The sequence below is a fragment of the Adiantum capillus-veneris genome, chromosome 23 (assembly GCF_014529385.1).
Source record: "Adiantum capillus-veneris isolate H3 chromosome 23, ASM1452938v2, whole genome shotgun sequence".
NCBI classification, from domain to species: domain Eukaryota; kingdom Viridiplantae; phylum Streptophyta; class Polypodiopsida; order Polypodiales; family Pteridaceae; genus Adiantum; species Adiantum capillus-veneris.
In genome coordinates, this window is record NC_140953.1 from 82,938,996 (window position 1) to 82,962,304 (window position 23,309).

Below are 23,309 nucleotides of genomic sequence, written 5' to 3' on the forward strand. Positions count from 1 at the left end.
TTTTTTCTAGACTTAATTGGCCAAATTAAGATGGAGAATACTTTGAAAGGTTTGAAATAAATTTTTATGACAATTACATTGACTTTTCTTAGCTTTCATTTCTTCACACTATGTTAACTTTGTCTGGTCTGTATAATCAAGCTTGGTAGCATTGCTAGACCAAAGGGAGCTCTCTCTTTCTCTCTCTCTCTCTCTCTCTCTCTCTCTCTCTCTCCCCCCCCCCCCCAATAGAATTCTAAGTTTGTTGAACAAGGGCTAATAGCTCACGAGAAATAATGTCTATGAGAAGCTCCCAAGCTTGGTATCAAAGAATGATTTGCAGCCTGTTACATATATTCATGTTTGTTAGAATCTATCAAGAAGTCTTGTCATGCATCACTTTTAGAAATGCAATAGACTATACATGTAGGACGAGAGATGAGAGTATTGACAGTGTTCCACTTGGAAGAGAAGATAGTCCTATGAGAATAGAGACCATTTTTCTTTGGTCGTAGCCATGAGTGGGTCATATACTAGTTTAAATTATTCTCTCCATATTTCTAGCTACACGATCATCTTATTGTAAAATTAGTAATCATTCTCTTTCGGTATGTGACCACAATAAAAACATTTCACTTCCTCGTACCACTAATTCTTTAGGGGTGTAGGGGGTTTGGCTCTTGAAATCGTCCCAATTTTTTGATCAATTTTGAAGGATTTTTCGGTTTTTGTACTTTGGCTTGTAAAATTCAACGTGCTTTCTTCAAGGAAAACACAACATCTAGCTAGGTTATAACAATCTAATGGAGTAAAACTATGTGAGGAGTCGGTTTTTGGCAAAGGATGGTGAGTGGCTCTTCAACCACCAGAGAAACATTGATGTGGCCATAAACAACAAGGCGTCTGGATATAGACGTTGGCACTGCATTTCACTTTGATTGAAGAGAGATAGATAGATAGATTGAATTATCGTCCACGGAGGTCAAATATGACATTTGGGACCGAAAAACAAAACAACACAAAGGATTCGTTCTAAGTGAAAGGGTTGTCAGATTCATCTCAATTAAGGACCGAGGGTCCAATGAGGGGTTAAAAAAAAAGAGAAGATAAGATGAACAAAACTTAAGGGTGGGTAGGTGAGCGGGGAGCCGGTTTGGGAGTTCGAAACTCCTGGACAATGGCTTTACCTCCTCGATAAACTGCCCATTTTTTCTATCGTGCACACTTCTTACATGTTGTGTAGCTCTGCCTTCTTCTCCTTGAGTTGGGCGGGTGTAAGGTCATCTGCAAACCAAATTTTTGTGTCCTTGAGAAGCTTTGATTGCTCAAAAAGTTTGATTCGGTCAGCCTTGGTCTTCAAAGCGAGGATTGCATGGTTAGTGCGCTATTCACACACACACACACACACACACACACACAGAGGAAAAAGAAGAAGAAGAAAAAAAGAATATATAGATTAAAAAGAAAAAGAATAAATCATACCTTCAAAATTATACTATTGTTCATGAAAGTCATCTCTCACTAGCCTGTAGAAGCTCCTAAAATGGACTCAATGGAGGAAAAATATTCCATTGTATTACTGTGCCCTTAGGCTCTAAGACATGCTCTTCATGTTGTAATCCTCCTTTCATGGGGTGACCCCCCTCCTCTCGGTCCATGTATATAATTCAATTTCTACTTTATAAAAAATAAAATAAAATTTGTAGGGTGCTCGCCGCTCGCTCGGTTGTAGAAGAGCTGAAATTCCCTTTCTGCCAAAAGGCAGTGCCAATAAAGAGGTCCACTTCCCCAACCTTGTAGGAACCACTTGTGAGTCCACGGATGATTCGGAATGGTCATTGGTGGCAGCCGTTCTTACACGATTGCACTCTCCTTCACACACTCGCGCGCGCACACAAAAGATAGCTCTGCACACACAGCTGGTTTTCCTTCTCCTCCTCCTCGTCTCTCTCTCTCTCTCTCTCTCTCTCTCTCACACACACACACACACACACACACACACACACACACTGTCACCCACCCACCCACTCACCAGACAGTGATAGCGACAAATTGTTAAACCCACATTTCCTTGCATGTGTTCGCCGTGTCACACGAGCCGCAAGTAGCTGGGCGAAGGCGATCTTGGAGCCCCACAGAGGAAACTTGCGCGTCAGCATCTCTCAGGTTCGTTTCTAGTTACTCTTCTATGCGCTATCATGGACAAGAAGGTTGATCTTGCTTTCTCCCTACCTGCGAGTAGACGACTACAAGGCCATTTCTTGCACTATTGTGATGATCCTCCCCCCTCCCTCAGGATGGTGCGGATCTCAAGTGTCTGATGTTGGCGGGTCTTCTGATTCGTCTTGTGATTAGTTTGAGCGCTGCGGATGATTTGGCGTGCAATTTTCCACAGTCGACTGTATTAGCAAACTCTTTATAAGAAGTTTAGAGCTGGCTAGCGTTCAAAATGCCCGGAGTTTGCCTTTTTCTCAACAGAGAGTATGCAGAGCTAGCCCCTTGGTTTTGCAGGTTCAAGATGTAGGAAAAGGTTTACATAGGTAAAAGTTTGATAAGACGAAGGTGGATTAAGTTAGATGCATTGGTCTGTTGTGACTTACCTAAATGCAGAGGCTGAATGCGTAGGGTTGTTTCGGTAAGATTAATGTTACTTAGACATGGCTTTTGGGATTGCTCAAGAAGCATGTTATTGCTGACGCTGTGTTTCAAGACTTGGGGGTACATCTTGTGCATGTGATTATCTGAAGGGTTTGTTTTAATCAAAGGATATTTTTCCATCCAGGTTTTAACCTTACAAAGTACTCTCTTGTATTCAACTGTACTAAACTTGTATTTATGTTCATTTTTAAACTGCCTCTTGAGTGAAAATGGTGTACGAGGTTTGAATGTAGCAAGCATCCTAAGGTTTAAGAAGCAAGCAAACCTTGATGGCTTGTGTTGGTGCATTGAGTTCTACTGTTGGATGAAGTTGGTTATGAATTTTGAGGGATCCAGAGTATGGGACATGTAGAAGTAGTAGAAGAAATCAAAATTTCAAGGTGAAATTTGTTCTAGTCATGCTTAAATTTAACTATGGAAAGGTTGATTTATATAAAGATAATTTTCGCTTTGTGTATTTTTAGTTAACAGAGAATGTGAAAGTTCGAATTTATTTTTAGTTAATAGAGAATGTGAAAGTTTGTATAAATTCATGGGTTGCTAAAAATTCTAATGAGCGATTCTTTGGAAATTCAAAGGGCACTGCCTCAATTAAACAACTTTTCATGCATTTTACCTTTTCCACCATTCGCTCTTGCGATTTCTCTTTATGTCATGTGATTTACTATCCTTTTGTGTCTCTCTTTCTCTCTCTCTCTCTCTCTCTCTCTCTCTCTCTCTCTCTCTCTCTCTCTCACACACACACACACACACACACACACACACGCACACACACACACAACCAAAAGAAAAAACACACACACATTTGCACTCTTATGTCCTCTAAAAGTATCCACCTTCTCTCAAACTTACACCTAGCCCTTTGATTTTGTGTTAGAATGTAACAAGTCAAAGTCCATCAGGTTCTTTTAAGTCAAGTGAAAGAATCACTTAAGTGATGGTCTTTCCATCCCTGTTTGGACAAAAAGGGAACTCAAGGTTTCACATGTCCAGTTTTGAAGACTTTGTTTAACTTAGTAGTGTTTTGCTACATTTGAGCCTTGAGGGACTATCTTGTGTCTTGGCTTTGTCGCGTCCTTGAAATGGCACCGTAAGAGCGAGGGTTTAAAAGCCAAGTTTGATTCTGCTCTATATGTTGGGATGTAAATGTTTTTGCTTTATTTTATCCTCTGGTCCATGTTTTTTGTTATTTGCTTGCTTCTCATGTATCAATTCACTCACTTAGAATTATCAAGGTTCATGTGTTCTCAAAGAGTTTTTTTTTTGGCTTGTGTGTCTAAATATAAGTATTTATGTTATAGGGAGTGAAAGAGGATTTGTTCTGTCATCCATTGTGGTATTTTCCAAATAGCAAGCCATCCTTTGAACCTCAGGATGGCTCTAAATCTGACGACATTACACTCACCCTCTTCTCCAAGCGTATCTGCTCCTCAGAAGCTATCAATTCTTGCCTCTGCCCTTAATGGATGTCAGCCTAACTACAAACCAAGCATAAGGGCCTCACTATATTACCCGTTTGAACCTTACTCCATTTCACTAGTGCATCTCGCAACCTTCAGCAAAAGCACAAGAATTGTTGAAGAGTCATCTCACTCTCAAAGGTTCAGGGTCAGTCAAAGTGCTTCCTCCACTTTGTATCCAGCGGAGCTGGCCAGTGGAGGTGAGGGAGGTGGTGATGATGCAAATGGTAATGATAATGGCGGTAATGATGGTTCCGGTGGTGATGATGGTGAAGGTGCAGGTGGCAACGATTCTGAAAAGAACCGCATAGAGGCTATACTAGTGCTGGCAAGCCTCGGAAAAGATCTTTCAAATGTCCCTGCAGACTTAGCGTCTGCAATTCAAGATGGCAGGATTCCAGGTGCAATTGTTACCCGTTTCTTTGAGCTTCAAACTAACCCTTTCTTACGTTGGCTTCTCCAGTTTGGAGGCTTCAAAGAAAGGCTGCTAGCAGATGATCTTTTCCTTACGAAAGTTGCAATCGAGTGTGGGGTTGGAATTTTTACCAAGGTGAAATCATGTTTATTTTATGTGGTTGTACGCCTTTACCTAGTTTTGTTGCTTTGCTTATATATTTTTGCTCTTTTTTGTAGACTGCAGCTGAATTAGAGCGCCGTAGAGAAAATTTTAGTAAGGAATTGGACTTTGTGTTTGCGGATGTGGTAAAGTTTTGCTCTTCATAAAGCTTGCAAATACATGTTTTTTCTTGGAAAGGCTTTTCATGTATTTGGTCTCCTTGTGGCACAAATGGTTACTGGTATATCAGTTTGATCTGTGAGTTTTACAAGTTGTAAGGTGAATAGGCTAATGTATGCCAAGCGATAAATCTGGGGCACCTCCTTAAAATTTCCCTAGGTCACAACTTAGAAAATATTTTTAGTTTGTCTGTTCTTGTTCGAGTACATGTGTCTGGCTGGACTGTTTTCACGATTCTTGAAGTCTTTGGGCTCCATAGATTTGTTTGCATCCTCTGAGTGTTGTAATTCCAAACTTTCCGCTGAGCCTAGTGAGTACCAGATTTTGGGGTCTACTACTTTTGGGACTCATTGCTTTTCATCTAAATGCTTTTGGATAGGCCAGGGGCCTTTATAAGTGTGCCGAGGGCCTCACTTAGCATCGTTAGAGAGAGGACCCTCAGACATTGTACCTTGTGAAGCATAATAATAAAGAAATACCAAGAAGGGCCGGCGGTCTTGGGGCCAGTGCATCTGGGGATGGAGCTCTTGTCACAAAGTGATCACGTGGCTACCGACAACAGAAACCCTAATTTCTGCCAAAAACCCTAAAATGCTTGCAAACCCTAATTTCTGCCAAAAACCCTAAATTCCGGAAATCACGGAGGTGGATTTTTTTTTTTTTGGTTTTTTTTTTTGCGACGCAAATCCCTGCTTTTTGGCTTTGCAAGGAAATTGGAAGAGAGATAAAGAGAGAATATGCTTTATTTTTACTCTCATTGAGAGAGAGAGAGAGAGAGAATCTGCATTTGCTTTCAAGCTTTTGGGGCTCTGCTTTTGGGTATCCCTTGTAAGCTTTATGTACACGGTTTAGGGCTCACTCTGCCTAGCATCTGTACGTAGAGTCTGAGAATGAAACCCTAATCGCTCTCTGTACTTTGACATTGATTAATACATAAAGAAATACCGAAAGGGGCGTCAGTCTTTGGGGCCAATATCTCTAGGCACGGAACTCCGCCGGGCCAGTGCAAATCTATTGTGATCTGTGAATTGTTTTGAAGTGGTTATTTGGTGCTGTTGCGATTGATTCTTGACTTGGAGTGTCTAAGTCTGTTACAGTGGTATCAGAGCACGGCCGATTTCTCTTCTATGGGAAATCCGATCCCCAAATTTTTTTTCCGCGGCACCTATGGCTTCACGCAAGGATCAGTCGACTCCCTTTGCATCTGGAGATGCGGGCAGGGATCACAAGGAAGATTTAGACAGAGAGTATGGCCCGCCTCGGCCTACTTAGGCAGAGCAAAGAGAGATGAAGCGTCGTCAATTGATCGGCGATGCAACAAAGATGATGCTCAGTTTTGCGAAGGATCCGAAATTGGCAAAATATATGAGTGAGACTTCTTTTCAGGAAGTGTATGCGTATTGGCAAAAAACCACTACACCACCCTTGAAACCCGCTCTCAAGAAACCTTCTGATCACAAACAATACTCCGAGAAGGAATTACAACAGGCGATTGATGCACGGATTGCTCAGCTTTTTGGCGCGCAAAAGAAAGCCAAAAAGCAGAAGAGAAGCACTGACTTCCCGGGATATTTGGGTCGTCAGTCGACTTTTGACAAGGCAAAGAAACAGAAGAAGCGTGTTCGATTTGAAGGAGTACCCAGTTCTTCTTCTTTTTCTTCTTTTTTTGACAGTCCTTCTAGCTCTTCAGATTTGAGTAAAGAAGACAGAAAAGGTAAAAAGCGAAGCAAGAAACAAAGCTTCGGAAAGGGCAAGAAAAAGACAAAGAAGGCTAAATCTCGCCCAGAGACAGACAGTTCTACTAAGGACTCGTCTACCGACAACTCAGATTCGGATGACGGAAACTTTTATGCGAACAAGAAGAATTTTTACAAAGCCAACCAGTATGACTTTCTCGAAGATAAAAGCAAAAAAGTCCGAGAGTTTAAGGAAGGTGGCCACTCGATCAAGTTTGATACTTTTTCAAGATACTCAGATGCTTTGAAGGCTTTGTCTTTTATACAGCAGTTTGACATCGCTTTCGCGGGAGGACGCTATTTAGAGCACTCCAAGATTCGGAGAGCTGCCTCTTATCTCAAGGGGAATGCTTGTACTTGGTGGTCCACGCTTCTTTTAAACAAGACTGCGCCAGTTAAATGACTGAAATTTAAAAAGCTTTTTATTTCTTCTTGGTTGACGCAAGAATATGAACGAGATATACGAGCTGCCTGGAACCATCTTCGGATGACCAAGAAAGATATAATCAATGCTTACTGTGAAAGATTCTGGAGCTCTTTTCTACCCGCCTCTTCATTCAAGAAGATCTCGTTCAGAGAACAGATTGAGTGGTTTACCTTGGGTCTACCTACAGAGATCCGAGATCACTGCTTGGAACAGAAGTCAACTTCTATTCAGGAGTTGATGAGCCGTGCCAAGCGGGGCTTTGCCATTCACTCTGGCAGTCTGAACTACCCCACAGATAAGACTATGACACAACGAGCCGAACAGACTTCTGGGAATGAAAGTAGAAAGAAAAAGAGCAACCCAGAGAAAAAGGATGCACGACCCAAGCTTACTCTTTAGGAGAGAGCTCGCTTCATCAGAGAGGGGAAGTGATACGGGGAACATGGACATATCTCCGCGAAGTGCCCTAAAAAGGCACAGAAAGAACAAAATGATAAAGAGGACGACAAGCCTGAGAGTTCGAGAGCAGCTGAGGAACGTGGCAGAAAAGGCAGAGAGAAAAGCAGAACTGGTACCACATGGCGTGTGACCTGCACCGAATCTAATGAATGAAAGTACAAACTTTGCCGCTTTTGGGGCAAAGTGAAGGATCAGGAAGCTCTTTTGAAGGAGCCAAGGCCAACTTCTTTTCACTTGGAATTGGCGGCTCGATTTGGAATTATGTTCGACAGACTTACGCCACAGGCTGAGGTAGTTCGATTGGCACCCGGATGGGATGTTGCCATTACACCGAGCATTGGCAAACATCGTTTGCAATGATAGGGGTGTTCAGGGTACGCGAGTGACGTTCTACTCAGGATCCCTTGGTACCACAAGAACTACGCCGTGGTTGACTACCGGGCCGAGAAAGCGACTTTGATAAATGAAGGGCTCAGAGAATTGTACTTGATGAACTTGAGTTTCTTTACTCATTCTTTTGGGAGAGAACTGAACGATGGATAAAGCTTGAATATGTTTTGACTTAATCAAAAGAACGCTAAGATTTTTCTCCACACTCAATTGTTTTTTAGAGGACCTTTTAGAGGGCCTGAAGATTAGACCATTGACTTGATACCTGGAAGCACGTCACCGAACCGGCCACCTTACCGTGTGAGCTGAGTACAGACTGAAAAGATTATGAACCAAGTGAAAGACCTCTTGGAAAAGGGTCTTGTCCAGCCTAGTACTTCACCATACTGCTCTCCACTGTTGGATTTGAAGAAACAGAGATCATTTGCTTCAGAGATAAACTTTTTGGGATACTTTGTCTGAGCAGCAGGAGTGCAAATGCTTCCGGCCAAGATAGACACTATCCGTGATTGGCCCGATTTGAAGAATGTCCATGAAGTTGAAAGCTTCTTGGAACTGTGTTCGTACTACAGACGTTCATTCGAAAGTTTGCAGAGGTTGCTTCCCCTTTGCATATTCTTGATACGAAAAGGAGTCCCTTTCTCGTGGGGATCCACAGAGGTGACTGCCTTTCAGACATTGAAAGAGAAATTGACTACAAGACCATATTTGGCTTTGCCGGACTTGCAGAAGTCATTTGAAGTATTTTGTGATGCTTGTGGTCGTAGTCTGGGTGCGGTCTTGATGCAAGAAGGCCATGTCATTGCTTACGAGAGCCAATTGTTCTCTAGGCCGGAGATGACAACACAGATATATGAGAAAGAGCTTTTTTGGCGGTTATCCATGCTCTTACTCAGTGGCGGCATTACCTACTCGGAGCGGATTTTACTGTCTTTACAGACCATCAGAATTTGCGCTACTTCTTGTCACAAAAGCAGCTTTCGGAAAAGCAGATGCGGTGGGCGAACATCTTGTCACAGTTTCACTTCCAGATTGTCCATGTGCAGCGACAGAACAATGTGGTGGCAGAATCTTTGTCTCGGAAGCCGTTGATTCTGGCTATTTCCGCGATACATCATAGGAGCTTCGAGGATATGGTCGATCGGTATGCCACAGATACAGGTTTTGCAGATATTTTTCACACGGATACGGGATGGGGAGAGAGTAGCTCGATACTCCCTTCGGGAAGGCTACTTGATGAGAAAGACTATGTTGTGCGTTACACAGCCGTTGAGGGAAAAGGTTATGACTGAATGCCAATGTCCACCTTTTACGGATCACCGCGGCATTGCTACCACCATGAATTGGGTAGAGAGATACTTTTTTTGGCCGAGACTCAAAAAGGATGTGGAAGAATTTGTGCGCAGTATGCCAGAAGGTCAAGTTTGACAGGCATAAGACACAGGGATTGTTATAGCCTTTACCCATATCCGCCCGCCTCTGGGAAAGTATTGCAATGGATTTCATTTTTGATCTCCCGAGAACACAGAATGGTCACGATGATTTTCCGATAACATGGCATGTCTGAGACGATTGTCTCTGACAAAGACCCTAGATTTATGAGTTTGTTTTGGAGGGCAATTTGGGAGAACATTGGCACGTAGTTGCAATTCTTGTCATCGTTCCACTTGCAGACTGACGGACAATTTGAGATTGCCAATTCAGTGGTTTTAGATTTATTGAAGTTTTGTATCTCGGATCAGAAGAGTCAATGGGAAAAGAACTTACCTTTGGTGGGATTTGCCTACAATAACAAGATACACTCTTTGACGGGGAAGACGCCATTTGAGATTGTTGAAAGTGCTGCGAAGGTTCCGTCCTTCCTGAGCACGAAAGATTAGATATTTGAAGCGGATGAATATTCGCGAGATTTGGATACGGCTTTTGCCAAGGTTCGCAAGACTTTGCAGAAGTCTCAAGAAGGACAGAGAAAAGGCAGCGGATCGCCATCGTCGCGACTTGAAATTGAAGGAGGATGATTGGGTGCTCTTACGTTTTGAGAAGGCACGCCTAAGAAAGACAAAGGGAAAGGAGAGGCTCTTTCCAAAGCTTAGTATGCGATACTACGGACCTTTCCAGATTATTGAAAAGATAAATGATGTCTCCTTTCGATCGAAACTGCCAGATACTTGGAGGATTCACAATGCATTGCATGTGAGTCTCTTGAAACCTTTTTAGGGGTGATGTGCTTGATGAGCAACCCGGAGTGGAAGAAAACGACAAGATCCTTGTCCTTGAACAGATTTGGTAAAGTCCGAAGGCGTTTCTTGGTTAAGTTCAAGAACTATCTTGCATTTGATGCGAAGTGGATGGAGGAGGACCTAGCAGATACTCCTCGGATTGTGAAACTTTACCTCGATGCTTTGGTTTAGCATAGTCTACTCCAATAGCATAGTCTACTTCAAACGGAACCCAGAATTCAGCTTGGCCGGAGATCTGGTGGAGTGGGATGCACAAGAGGGAGTTACTCCACTCCTTTGTCAACAGATGCCTTGATTTTGATACTAAAGTCACTGATGTCTCTTTGAGCTTCAGGGATACTGAGAGCTGACAGTATTTTGCTGGATGACTTTATGAAATGGAATTCCTGATAATGATACTGATTTGTTCTTGACTTCTTTTGAGTGCAGGAACTGATAGACGAAATGATTGCAGCATTTTGGTCTCATTGATCTCGAATAGACATGGTTGCAAAAGGGGTTAGTCAATCTGACATCGATGAGGTCCCGATTGGACCTAGATGTGATTGCTAGCTACATTGCCGATAAATCATGGTCTAAGATCTAAATGAATGTTGAATGTCATGTGATGTCGTGTGATATCTAGTGATGTCGTGTGATGTGACTGTCAATTTGGTACATGTGCTAGATGTGTGTCCCTAGTACATAGGTACTAACAATCAATGTCTGCTAAGACGGTTTATTGCTTTTGTCGGTTTTGCAGGCGTAATCGCGGTCGATTACAATGCTTTCAAGAGGGGGGTATGTCACAAAGTGATGACGTGGCTATCGACAGTAGAAACCCTAATTTTTGCCAGAAACCCTAAAATTCCTGCAAACCCTAATTTCCACCAAAAACCCTAAATTCCGGAAATCGCAGAGGTGGTTTTTTTTTGGTTTTTTTTTTTAGCGATGCAAATCCTTGCTTTTTGGCTTTGCAAGGAAATTGGAAGAGAGATAAAGAGAGAATATGCTTTATTTTTACTCTCATTGAGAGAGAGAGAGAATCTGCTTTTGCTTTCAAGCTTTTGGGGCTCTGCTTTTGGGCATCCCTTGTAATCTTTATATACACGGTTTAGGGCTCACTCTGCAGAGCATCTGGACGCAGAGTCTGAGAGTGAAACCCTAACGGCTCTTTGTACTTTGACATTGATTGAATACATAAAGAAATACCGAAAGGGGTGCCAGTCTTTGGGGCCAATATCTCTAGGCATGGAACTTCGCCGGGCCAATGCAAATCTGTTGTGATCTGTGAATTGTTTTGAAGTGGTTATTTGGTGTTGTCGTGATTGATTCTTGACTTGGAGTGTCCAAGTCTGTTACAGCTCTACCATTCTATGTTAGATCTCCTTTTTTTTCTCTCTCTCTCTCTCTCTCTCTCTCTCTCTTTTCAAGTTCAGTTCAGTTGTTTGCAGATTTCTCATGCATCTTGCAGTAGATCTTTGACTTGGAGTGTCCAAGTCTATTACAATGGTATTAGAGCTCAGAAGATTCTTCTTGTACAAAGGATTTGATCCCTTTTTCCGCAGCACACATGGATTGGTAGAGAACCTGGAAGGGAGGAAACAGTTCCACCTTCTCACATGAGTGAAGAGACTAACGGAGGTTCTAGCAGGAGTTGGTCTCTTTCCAAGAAATTGGGAGCAGAGTATGGCCCAATTTCAACAACTGACCTCGACAGGATGGAGTTTCAGCGTGAATTGCAAGTTGACACTTGCACTAATGAGATGCTCAAGTACTCCAAAGATCCACAATATGCAAAGTTTTTGAAGAATCACCCGCTTGACAAGATTCATTCGCGATGGCAGGCTTCCGTTCACTCACCTCTCAAGTCAGCCATGAAATAGATGCAAAAAGCGCACCTAGAGGAAGCCGAAGAAGGCGCGTCCCTTTCCTTCAATTGGGCCCACCTCCAAGACAAGCTCAAGGCGTGGTTATGCCACCACAGTACCTAGCATGGTTGAAAGACGATTTGCGCAGTCTCAAGCAAGATGATATGCTAGTTATGTCTTTCTCTAATTGTGTTTTGCAGCTTGGCACCCAATTACGCAAATCAGATGATGAGCGCAAGGAGGCATTTCTTTATGGATTGGACGAGTATATCAAGTATAATGTAGAGATACTCGATCCAATCGATCTCAACAAGGCGATAGCGATTGCTGTCACACAGGAGATGAAGCACAATAAGGGAAAGCCTAAGGAAAACAAGTCTTCTCAAAGTACCTCTCAGACTTCTCAGAACCCTCAAAACGGTAAGAATGGTAAGAATAGTAAGAACAGGAATGCTTCTACCCAATCTTCTCTTCTAACCAATCTTCCACTAGTCTTTTGGAAAAGAACTCTCCAAATGAATCTAAGGGTAAAGCTAGCACACTTGCTAAACCTAAGCTCATCCCATATGAAAAAGCCGCATAGGTAGGGCAATTTGGGTAAGAACATATATAAGCTAACCAAAGCTAGCACTAAATGGCAGAAGAGGCAATAGGAGCCAAGCTGAGCAAGCCACTTCTCATTAAGACCTTGGCGGTTTCCCCCTCCAAGCAAGAACTTCATCCCCTAGCGTTTTCTTCAACAGCCTAAGCCTAGCATTTTTGAAGGAGCATCAGCTTGGCGTTTTGCATCAGCAACATCGCCACAGTACCCCATTGCCCTAGCGTTCTGCATCAGCATCATCGCCACACATACCATCAGCCAGCGTTTTTGAAAAGCTACATCAACCTAGCGTTTTTGATAGTTTTCAGCAGCGTTTTCAGCCACATCAGTGCAACGTTTTTCAGCCGTGAAGAACCTGCAAAAGTCAGCCCTAAAGAGTAGCAGATTCAGCCTAGAAAGACCGTCAGTTTTCAGCCTAAAGAAACCTCAGTTTTCAGCCCTAAACCTGCAGATTTTCAGTGACAAAGACCCACAGAAACAGCCCCCCAAATCAACGTTTTTGGATTGTAGCAGATTTCAGCCCATAGCGTTTTTGGACAGCAGTAGAAAGATTGCAGATTTCAGCCCTAGTGTCGGTCTCGTCGTCACCGTCGTCATCGCCGACATAGCCTAGACTTGCATCAGTCACATGGATTCAGTTTGTACCAGATTGTGCAATCATAAGTAGACCACTCTGGCCGACGAGAGTGGGGCCTTCGGAGGAGGGTTTTACAACGTCTTTGGTGTCGTATCTCTCTTCTCTCTCTATCTCTTAATCTCATACACCTGCACGCACAGTGTCCATTCACTTTGTTTGTGATCATAGCATTCTCTCATTAAGAACGGAAGGCTCTCCCTTCCATAAGAACTAAAGGAACCTTGAGCACAGTTCGGAGCACTCATCTTGAGCAAAGCGCAAACAATGATTAAGCTGCACCTAACATTGGTATAAGAGCTTTGGCAGTGTTCTGTATCACTCAAGGAAAGAACCTCAAGAACCACATTTATCTTTTTTGCTTGTTGCGGTCGCACGAACCCAAGTTCACTTGGGCGTGTCGATTTCTAATCGTGTTTTTGAAGAGTGACAAGAATCCCAAGAAAGAAGGGCTTGTCCAGTCTCCCCTTTTGCCTCTTTTCACTCATTGAGAGCGGACCGTGCACTTAGCGGCCGGCCAATCGACGTGAGGTGGGAAAAAGCAACCTTGGTATGAGCGCAAGGCCGCCAAGGGGTGCGCCCGCAGAAAGGAGTAGAACTTGGGTGAAGAGAAGATCCTTCTCAAACACGGTTTGCAAGCGAAAGAAAACCCTAAGAACCTCAAGAACCCAAGAACCCGAGACCCTAGTGCATGGTCACCACCCGAAGTGGAATGGATACTTCGCATACATGTGGTGAGCATGAGAGAGGCGACGAAGAGTTCTCCCCACCAAGAGATTTTTCCGACCCTCCCCCTTCCCCATCTACGTCAACGATTGCACTAATTCCTATGGGGAAGTTGGATCAGATGTTTATGAAAAGGAAGTTAGAACGCGAAGCAAGATATGCAGAAAGAATGACAGAAATGGAACGCAGACACGCAGAAAGAAGAGCAGAAAGAGAAGCAGCAAGAAAGGAAGCCAAAGCAAAACAAGAATAGAGCGACCGACAAAACAAAGAGTTTTGGCGACTCTTTTCTCAAGTCCAGGCACAGATGCAAGCGATTTGGGAAAAGGAGACTGTCTCAATCTCTTCTTCTCCCAAGCATGACACATGATTTGAATGATAATGATTTGCATGATGATAAGCATGATGATTTGAATGACAATGATAAGCATGATGAATTGGATGATAATGATAAGCATGATAATTTGGATGACACTAACAAGCGTGGTGATTTGCATGATCAAGATGTGATTTCTCACAAGCATGAGGATTTTCATGAAGATGATGTGATTGTTCACAAGGATGATGTGTTAGTGGATACTTTCTCTAATGAAGCTAACCTCATTGCAGATTCGATCAGTCACGAAGAACCGATCTTGGCTCTCGAGCCTCAGTCCAAGGAACCCTCAGAGGAAGTATTATGTGTTCGCATGATTAGTACGCACGTATTGTTTGAGTGTTCATTCGTGAAAAGTTGAAAAGTATGCATTCAAGGAAGTCACATTCGATGTCTCTTCCTTGGCATGACACATTCGTAGAAAGAGCACATGAAAGTATGAGCACCAAGCATGGGCATTTCCGTTGTGAATTGCCACAGTTGATTGCTCTAGATCACAAAAGAAAGATTCGATTTCATTGTTTGCGTGTGTGTGGTGAACGGTTTGGCACTCCGTCTCTTTGTTCATCTAAATTGCATGCACAGTCTTTGAGGAAGACAACATTTTTTCCACTCACTTTACATGGAATGGGTATGCTTATGTTTTTGTGTTGGAAATGGTTTCAGGAATTTTCAGCCATGGAGATTCTTGAAGAAGAAAGAAGCACGACACTCGACGAAGTTGAAGCATTGAAGGAGCCACAAAAGACTTTGTGTCGCTTTTGGCGCGGCCCAAAGAAGCAAACTTTGCAGACCTTTATGAAGTTCAAGTACCGCACGACCCACACATCTGAGTGGGCCGGCGAAGAGTCCTTTCCAGGATTCCGGATGCTATTGGCGATCTCCCTCAACGCCATACAGTTCGGTACCAGTACCTCACTTTGAAAAGGAGGGGATGTCACGTGACACATCCAACCCTATGTGTCCGTGGACAAGCTACACGACAAGGGTTCAATCAGTCCAGTCAGTCTAGATTTAGAAGTCTTCTGGCACTTTTGTGAGTCTGTTCGCAGACCGTACATGCCCAGTCACTTAGTGCAGATGCATATCCTTTGGTTGCACACAACATGATTATCAGTATTCCCTCCAGAATCCATCAGATTCCATTAGGGGAATTTTCCAGTGCATTTAGCCTATTTTACCTATTTTTGACATTTTTCACTTATTAATTTAATTGACTTTCCAACAAAAGTAGGTAGGGCAATTTGGGTAAGAACATATATAAGCTAACCAAATCTAGCACTAAATGGCAGAAGAGGCAATAGGAGCCAAGCTGAGCAAGCCACTTCTCATTAAGACCTTGGCGGTTTCCCCCTCCAAGCAAGAACTTCATCCCCTAGCGTTTTCTTCAACAGCCTAAGCCTAGCGTTTTTGAAGGAGCATCAGCTTGGCGTTTTGCATCAGCAACATCGCCACAATACCCCATTGCCCTAGCGTTCTGCATCAGCAACATCGCCACAATACCCCATTGCCCTAGCGTTCTGCATCAGCATCATCGCCACATATACCATCAACCAGCGTTTTTGAAAAGCTACATCAACCTAGCGTTTTTGATAGTTTTCAGCAGCGTTTTCAGCCACATCAGTGCAACGTTTTTCAGCCGTGAAGAACCTGCAAAAGTCAGCCCTAAAGAGTAGCAGATTCAGCCTAGAAAGACCGTCAGTTTTCAGCCTAAAGAAACCTCAGTTTTCAGCCCTAAACCTGCAGATTTTCAGTGACAAAGACCCACAGAAACAGCCCCCCAAATCAACGTTTTTGGATTGTAGCAGATTTCAGCCCATAGCGTTTTTGGACAGCAGTAGAAAGATTGCAGATTTCAGCCCTAGTGTCGGTCTCGTCATCACCGTCGTCATCGCCGACATAGCCTAGACTTGTATCAATCACATGCATTCAGTTTGTACCAGATAGTGCAATCATAAGTAGGCTACTTTCGTCGACGAGAGTGGAGCCTTCGGAGGAGGGTTTTACAACGTCTCTGGTGTCGTAACTCTCTTCTCTCTCTATCTCTCAGTCTCATATACCTGCACGCACAGTGTCCATTCACTTTGTTTGTGATCATAGCATTCTCTCATTAAGAACGGAAGGCTCTCCCTTCCATAAGAACTAAAGGAACCTTGAGCACAGTTCGGAGCACTCGTCTTGAGCAAAGTGCAAATAATCATTCCGTTGCACCTAACATGAAAGGTCAGAGTGAAAGACAAGATAGCATGATTAACTGCTACTCCAACTGGCCTAGTACCCACCATGAAATCCTGAAAGAATGGAATGAGACATGGCTGGGCCATAACATAATCCACTGTGGATGCACCATGTCGGTGTGGAAAGCATGTAAAACCTCCATTTGTCGAAAATCTTTGTAGGCCATTCACAATGGCCAATCTATGTGCGGTTCTCATATCTATCAAGTATCTGCCATATTCAGTGTATTCCTCATCTTGTGATAGTTTGGATAGACCCATCTCTGTGACGTCCAACTCCCTAAGCATCTCCTCGGAAGTATCATAAAATTTTGTCTGGTGGTGGGCAGTCCTAGCATTGAAATCCCCTGGTATGATAATGTCACCATCCTGAGAGAGAGAGAGAGAGAGAGAGAGAGAGAGAGAGAGAAGCTGCATTGTTTTATGGTCAGGTGATGGCTTTGATTGCTGACTTCATGTTAGTATGGCTGCCTGCACCAACTGTGTCCTTACGTCCAATCTCTAAACAAGCTGGTACCATCGCAAAGTTTTTCCATGGATGCCCGGACAATGCCTTTCAGGTATAAATATCTAGCATTCCTCAGAATCCCTTTTATGGAAGGTGACATTTAACCATGTTGAGTAGGTTGCTCTGCGAGGGACATCTTACACAGTTCTTCAGAGAATTGGAGCCATTGTGGTAATTAGAATATTTTTGTTTACATTATCTTTGCAAGTTTTCTATGGTGAAGGATAGTTAGTCATTGTTTATTGGCTTGTTTATTCAGCGCAATGGTGCAAAATTGCTGGTGGTTGGAACATCGGCATCTTTGGTAATTTCAACTCCCATCCTCCTTTTGGCTTTTAATGTTTTCTGGTCCTGACCCACAATGTGCTCTAATTCTTTCTTCTGGAGGTTGGAACGGGAGCTACCAACGCCCTCATCAACGTGAGAAAGATTCTTGACAAAGACTTCGCAGGGCATGCCGAGGATGTGCCAATTGTGTCGACGAGTTTAGCATATGGTGTCTACATGGCTGTGTCGAGTAACTTGAGGTAAGTTTGCAGGCATCATATACCAATGACCTTCTGGTCGTGTACATGCTGGGGTGTATATCTGGTTGCATGTCTGGTGGAATGCTTGTGTGTAGTGATAGGGTTGTTGCTGTGTCCACTGATACGTTGCTTTGGATCTACAGAGCCATTGGATAAACTAAGTATGGAGGCATTTGCATTGCTGTATGTGCATGTGTGTATATGTGTAGGGTGTGTATGCAGAGAATATATTGGGACCAGTTCCACATCCACCATTGGGTATTGTGACAGTGCCTTAGAGATATCGTAGTCAATGGTCTGGAAAAGTGTGTCTCAGCTTACAATTGTGCTGCTTTGGACTCCAAAACTGCCGGTTGAGAGGAAGAGGAAAAGGAAAAATCCCGCCTAGATTTCGAGGAAAATAGTGTAAAATCAGTACAAATTAGCTCAAACTTTCAAAATTTCCTCTTGGAAAATCCATAGAAAGGAAACGTGTATGGTTGCAAAAATGATTTTCCTCAAACACCGATCGTAGTATTGTTGTCAATACTATGTACAAGGGAGTCATGGCTTTATCACTATTAGTCTATAAATTGTACTTTTCTATATAGATGAAGTTGAGCTTGTCCTAGTTATGTATAGACGTCGTTGTATGCATCTGCAGAGACCGCTGCAGGGTACAAACACAGTGATATTTATGATTGAGTTATGTTTAGGAGCTAGTAATGCTCTCTGAACTGCTCTGCTGAGCTGAAATGTGCATTTTAGCAAGCATGAACGAGTACATTACTAAATGTCAATGAATTGTTATTAGGGCTCATTGTCATTCAGTATATCTGAATTGGGATCCAGGAACATAGATTTTAAGTACTGAGCAGTTGAATTGACATGTTTAATTTTGTTTGCTGCAGATACCAGGTTCTTGCTGGTGTTATTGAGCAGAGAATTCTGGAACCTTGGCTACATAAGCAGAAACTAGCTCTGAGTATCATCTGCTTTGCAGTGAGAACAGGAAATACATTTCTGGGTTCTGTAATGTAAGTATCATAATGTCTTGGGACCATAAAATTCATTCTATGGCTTAAGACATTCCCCAACCTTTGCTTATGTGGATTGTGGGCTTAAGTGTGGTTACAATCAGCTAGAAAGAAAGGCGCCGATGTACTGCTTATTAGATTGTTTCATGTGTTCAGGTGGGTCGACTATGCCCGGTGGGTAGGAGTTCAAAAGATACGAGAGTGATTGCCAATGCTTTTTAGCAACATCATCAGGGGCCAGGAACTTCTTCTAGCAGGAATGTTTTTGTCATCGTCGATATGGGCATTTTCCTTGCATGATGTGAAATCTTGCATGCCTGTCAAGTTTATTGATGTAAGTTTCCCTTGTATTACTTCACGAATGTGTAAAGATTGTTGGTGTGTTAGAGGGCTTCTTTGTGTGTGGGTGGGTCACCATATTGTTGAAGGTACAGCTGGGGATTTGAGCAGATTGTTGCAAGATGGTGAAGGTTGAGCATTTTATTGAGGTTATAGGATCTCTCTCCAACCCTTTCTATTATACGCCGTTGGTTCATGCACAAACCCAAAGCGTGCATAGCTCTGTATCTCTCTTTTCCCTATTGGAAGGTTGGCGCAGGAATCATTTACTGGGCCTTTCTACCCAGCTTTTGTGTTGGTTACTTAACTGCTTCTTCATACTATGGCTTTTCCTTTCCAGTTATGTGGCTTGTCTTTTGTGTCATTAGGGGCTGCATTTTCTCCCTTGTGCTTGCTGCTGTCATGGCCAAGGGCATAGTGGGAGTGATTGAGCCTCTTGGTCCCACTTAGCTTTGACTCTCTGGTGTGTGCACTTGTGGGTGGATGTGTCTCTGAATAAGAAGAGGAAGTTGAAATAACCTTCCTATCACCCAAGTCTGGTAGATTGGTTACCCAATTCCTTCTTGAATAACAGGTCTTGAGTCAACACTAGTTGGATATATCTTTGAGGTCTCTTGGGATCATTCCTATGTTGTTAAAAAAACTTCTCTCTTTCTCAATTTTATTAGATGTCTCCGATCCGAACGTTCCCCCCCCCCCCCCCCCCTTCCCTTCCAAGTCTCGAGTTCAAGACTCGTCGAATAGATCTATCAGGTTGTTGGTATTGCTCCTACAACATTGGCCTAAAAATTCTTACCCTTGGACTCTGATCCCTATCTGCCCATTCTGCAACTATCATTCATGTACTATAACCACCTTTTGGATCATCTTGTAGCACTCCATATATTGTACCTTCTGTCCTTTTTTGAAGATAGGCAGAGGACACACCCATGCACATCGATGTGTCTTGTAGGCCTATTTTAGGTCCTTGACTATTCTAGCCTAGAGGTTCTAAAATTTTTGGACCTCCAAAATTGGTTTCATTACTCTTACTTGGATTTGTAGTCTGGCCGAATCTATTAAAAGTTCTATGACTTGCAAAGTTTCTTCAACACTAGGTGACATGTCTGTAATTTGCATTGTATGTATGCTTCATTAGTTAAACTGTCTCATGTCAACTGAACCACTCAAGGCAACCCAACAAGTTGAGCTAATTTTTCGCTTGAAGGAGAAGTTCTGCAATCGACTTTACCAAATGGAATTTTACAAGTGCTTTGTGTGATATTGTCAAGCCAATTTGTCAACATGTGGGACACTAGAAATTGGGATGTCTGTAGGTCTCTTACAAGCATGCACAAGGACCCGAAATTTTTCATCATAGTACTGGGAGTTTTTGTTTGAAATATGGACCTTTATTCAAGCTCAAAACTGAAATTTTCCTTGAGTTTGCAATCAAGATTTTACTTGAGTTTTATGCATTCACATCGCCTTTTGAGATTTAAATGGAACTGTAGGAATTACTTGAAAATGCATGCCAATTTTAATATTTAGTGAGAAGTGGGGAACAATTTTGGAAGGAAGTTGGAACCAATTTGCTATGGTGCTACAAAATCAAATTTGTGTTAAGTCTGTCAGGTTTCTACTTACCCTACCACTACTAAGAGTTTTTGGGAAAAAATAAAGTAGTTTCTCTTGATAAAATTCAACTCTTATCTTTACGTTGGCAAATCCAAGCTTTACGGCTTTTGAATCATAGAATATTCTATCTGCACTTTCATTATATTCTAATAATTTAGACTAGATTTTGTTTTCGAAAAGGTTGGCAATAGAGAACATTGTTAACTGTGTGAAGTAGACTAGTCAAATCACACATATACTAAGCATTACTTCAATACTTGCAAATTTGAGTGCTTAATCCCACAAGCAAGGACACATTTTATGTGAAGAGAATTCCTCTAGATTATTGATTCCAGTACAGGTGTATATTTAATCTCTATACCATTTACTTGAGGGTTTCCTAGTGTCCAAATAATTGATTTAGATGCATTTTGGTGGCATTGTTTGGAGTAGTGACGAAGTGAAATGAGTATGGAGGAAACATGGGTCTATATGAGATAGCATGTTTCAAATATTGATATTTGCAATTAGAAAAGTATTTCACATGAGGAATTATTTCAAGTTATGTGTGGCAAAGGAGAGGTAATATTGAATTCAATAACCCTATTTCCAAGAAGGCTACCAAGATAAGTAAAGATTTTGGTTCTTGGGGAACATGTGTGTGTTCTACAAAATCTCTAGAGCTTTTGAGATGAGCAAATGATGTGAGAAAAGCTCGCCAAGAACTTTTTGTGCTTTCATGATGAGCTAGAGCTTGTTCTTGTACTCGTATGCTTTGGCTTAACATACAACCTTCTACAAAATGACCAAAGATTCATGACGATCTTTAAAAACCACCTTTGGGCGTAACATCAATAGCTCCAATTTTTTTTTCTTAAGATGCAGCTATACAACACTCAATTTCAATCGAATGATACACTTAAAAAAAGCATTGTGACACTCTTAGTTTACTATTTCAATAGTTACCCACTCTCAAGGCTTCTCCTAGTCATGATTTTAAGAAGGCATCTTATTAGAAGCATGTAGACCATCCATTCATCTTTCCTTTGAGTTAACTTGATGAGAACACTTTTTTGCTCTCTTCCCTAAGGAGGGGGGATTGATTGACCTATGAGTCATAAGAAGGATATGTGTTGCCCAACCTTTGAAGTGCTCACTTGTTTGCACACGTTGAATCACATGCCAACGTTTGCTATTTGCTTAAGCGTACAACAAACCTCAACCTTAGGCGCATAATTTTTAACCAAGTAGAGGGGCTACTTAAGCATAGGGGGTGCTTGCTTCTCTCTAAGCAGTGGCTAAGTTTAGAATAGGCAAGGGGTTTGGTTGCTTAATCAAAAGAGGTTTATTTTCACTTTCCTCCTCTCTTGGTTCGCAATGTATGCTTATTGAGGAACATATATACATTAGAATTGAGGTAAGCAACATATATGCCACGATCGTATACATGTCGTGGTAAGATCATCATATCTGGCAATGCATGGAGCCATGTGGAGAAATTTGCATAATACATACTAAAAAAAGCCTATTGACAGTTAAAGAGATATGCAAACCCCATGATGTGACTATCCATGACCCATAGAAATGTTTGCTTGATACAAATATTGACGAAAAAATACATGCAATCATTGAGAAGAAGTCAGCTAACATGCAACAATGTGACCAAATAAAATAGCTAGAGGAGGAATGTGTTGCATTGAAAGCAAGAGTCAAGAAACAAGAGGAGGAGATCAATTTGCTGAAGAAACATATCAATGACATGTGCATAAGTTCAAGTTTGGAGGAAGCGGAAATTAAAACTAATGTGGTAGAAGAGGTCTCCATAATCAAGGAGGATAAGCAACACTTGCAACCAAAGGAGGAGGAGAAGATTGTAGAGAAAACATCATGGGTGGAAATATTGAAAAAAACCCAAAAGTAGGTAAAGGAAGCAAACCATTGGATTTAATAAGCTAAAATAGGTAAATGGGAGCTTGTACAATCGTCAACGATGTCAATAATTGACACCTCTTTAGAAGAAGAGCAACATCGAGGGACAAGATCCTTGCATGTAACAGAGTCTGGTCTAAAAAATCATGAAAATGTTGAGGAAGAAGTCAAAGAACTTATGGATAGGATAGGAACATTATGAAACTTAGGAGGTGATTTGTAGGGCCTTCTAAGAAAATAAAATTTTTGGCGTTCTTTCTCTAGAAAATAGGTGAGATAAAAGAAAAGGTGTCCTTAGTACAACCATTCAAAAAGTGTACTTACAAGTAGATTCTTTCCACAACGTCAAATGGCGATGATAATTGAGGAATGTCTCTTTTCAATTACATTGAATGCACCTCATTGTCTTGGAGGGAAATTCAAGGATTCAACTTTCTTCTCTTTACAACATCTCCACATTGTTCTTCTCTTATTTTTCTTGCAATGAGGAATAATGGCTTTCTCGTCCACACCCACAAACATCCTTGCCAAACGTTCTAAATATAATCTACACATTGACTTGGATCCTCAATATGAAGCCGTTATATTAGCGAAGGAAAAATAATACACAAGTGACACTAGCAGAGAAAGAAAGACTTAGAGCAGAGAGAACAAAACATGTAGACATTTAGACACATGGTTTGTTCTATTCTTTGAATCCTATGACTAATGACTCTCCTGCATTTGCAAATCCGATTGGTTTATTGACATTTGCTAGTGATGGAGAGAGTGGCTTGCTTGGCTATTGCAAATCACTAATTGACCAAAGTGAAATTCATAAATACATGGTTCATGCTCAAGAAAAGGAGATTCTACGATAAAAAAAACCATACTATAGCACACACA

The 23,309-nt window shown here is 42.0% G+C and overlaps 1 protein-coding gene across 1 annotated transcript; it reads left to right on the forward strand.

The window, feature by feature from the left end:
• Positions 1–1,800: 1,800 nt before the first annotated feature.
• Positions 1,801–18,953, forward strand: LOC147428078 (protein RETICULATA-RELATED 4, chloroplastic-like). Its single transcript, XM_086497622.1, has 9 exons — positions 1,801–2,145; positions 3,939–4,647; positions 4,731–4,799; positions 16,941–17,069; positions 17,135–17,188; positions 17,277–17,321; positions 17,405–17,544; positions 18,435–18,560; positions 18,717–18,953. The coding sequence occupies exons 2-9, from the start codon at positions 4,012–4,014 to the stop codon at positions 18,763–18,765; spliced, it is 1,248 nt and encodes a 415-aa protein (XP_086353748.1). The 5' UTR covers positions 1,801–2,145; positions 3,939–4,011; the 3' UTR covers positions 18,766–18,953.
• Positions 18,954–23,309: the final 4,356 nt, after the last annotated feature.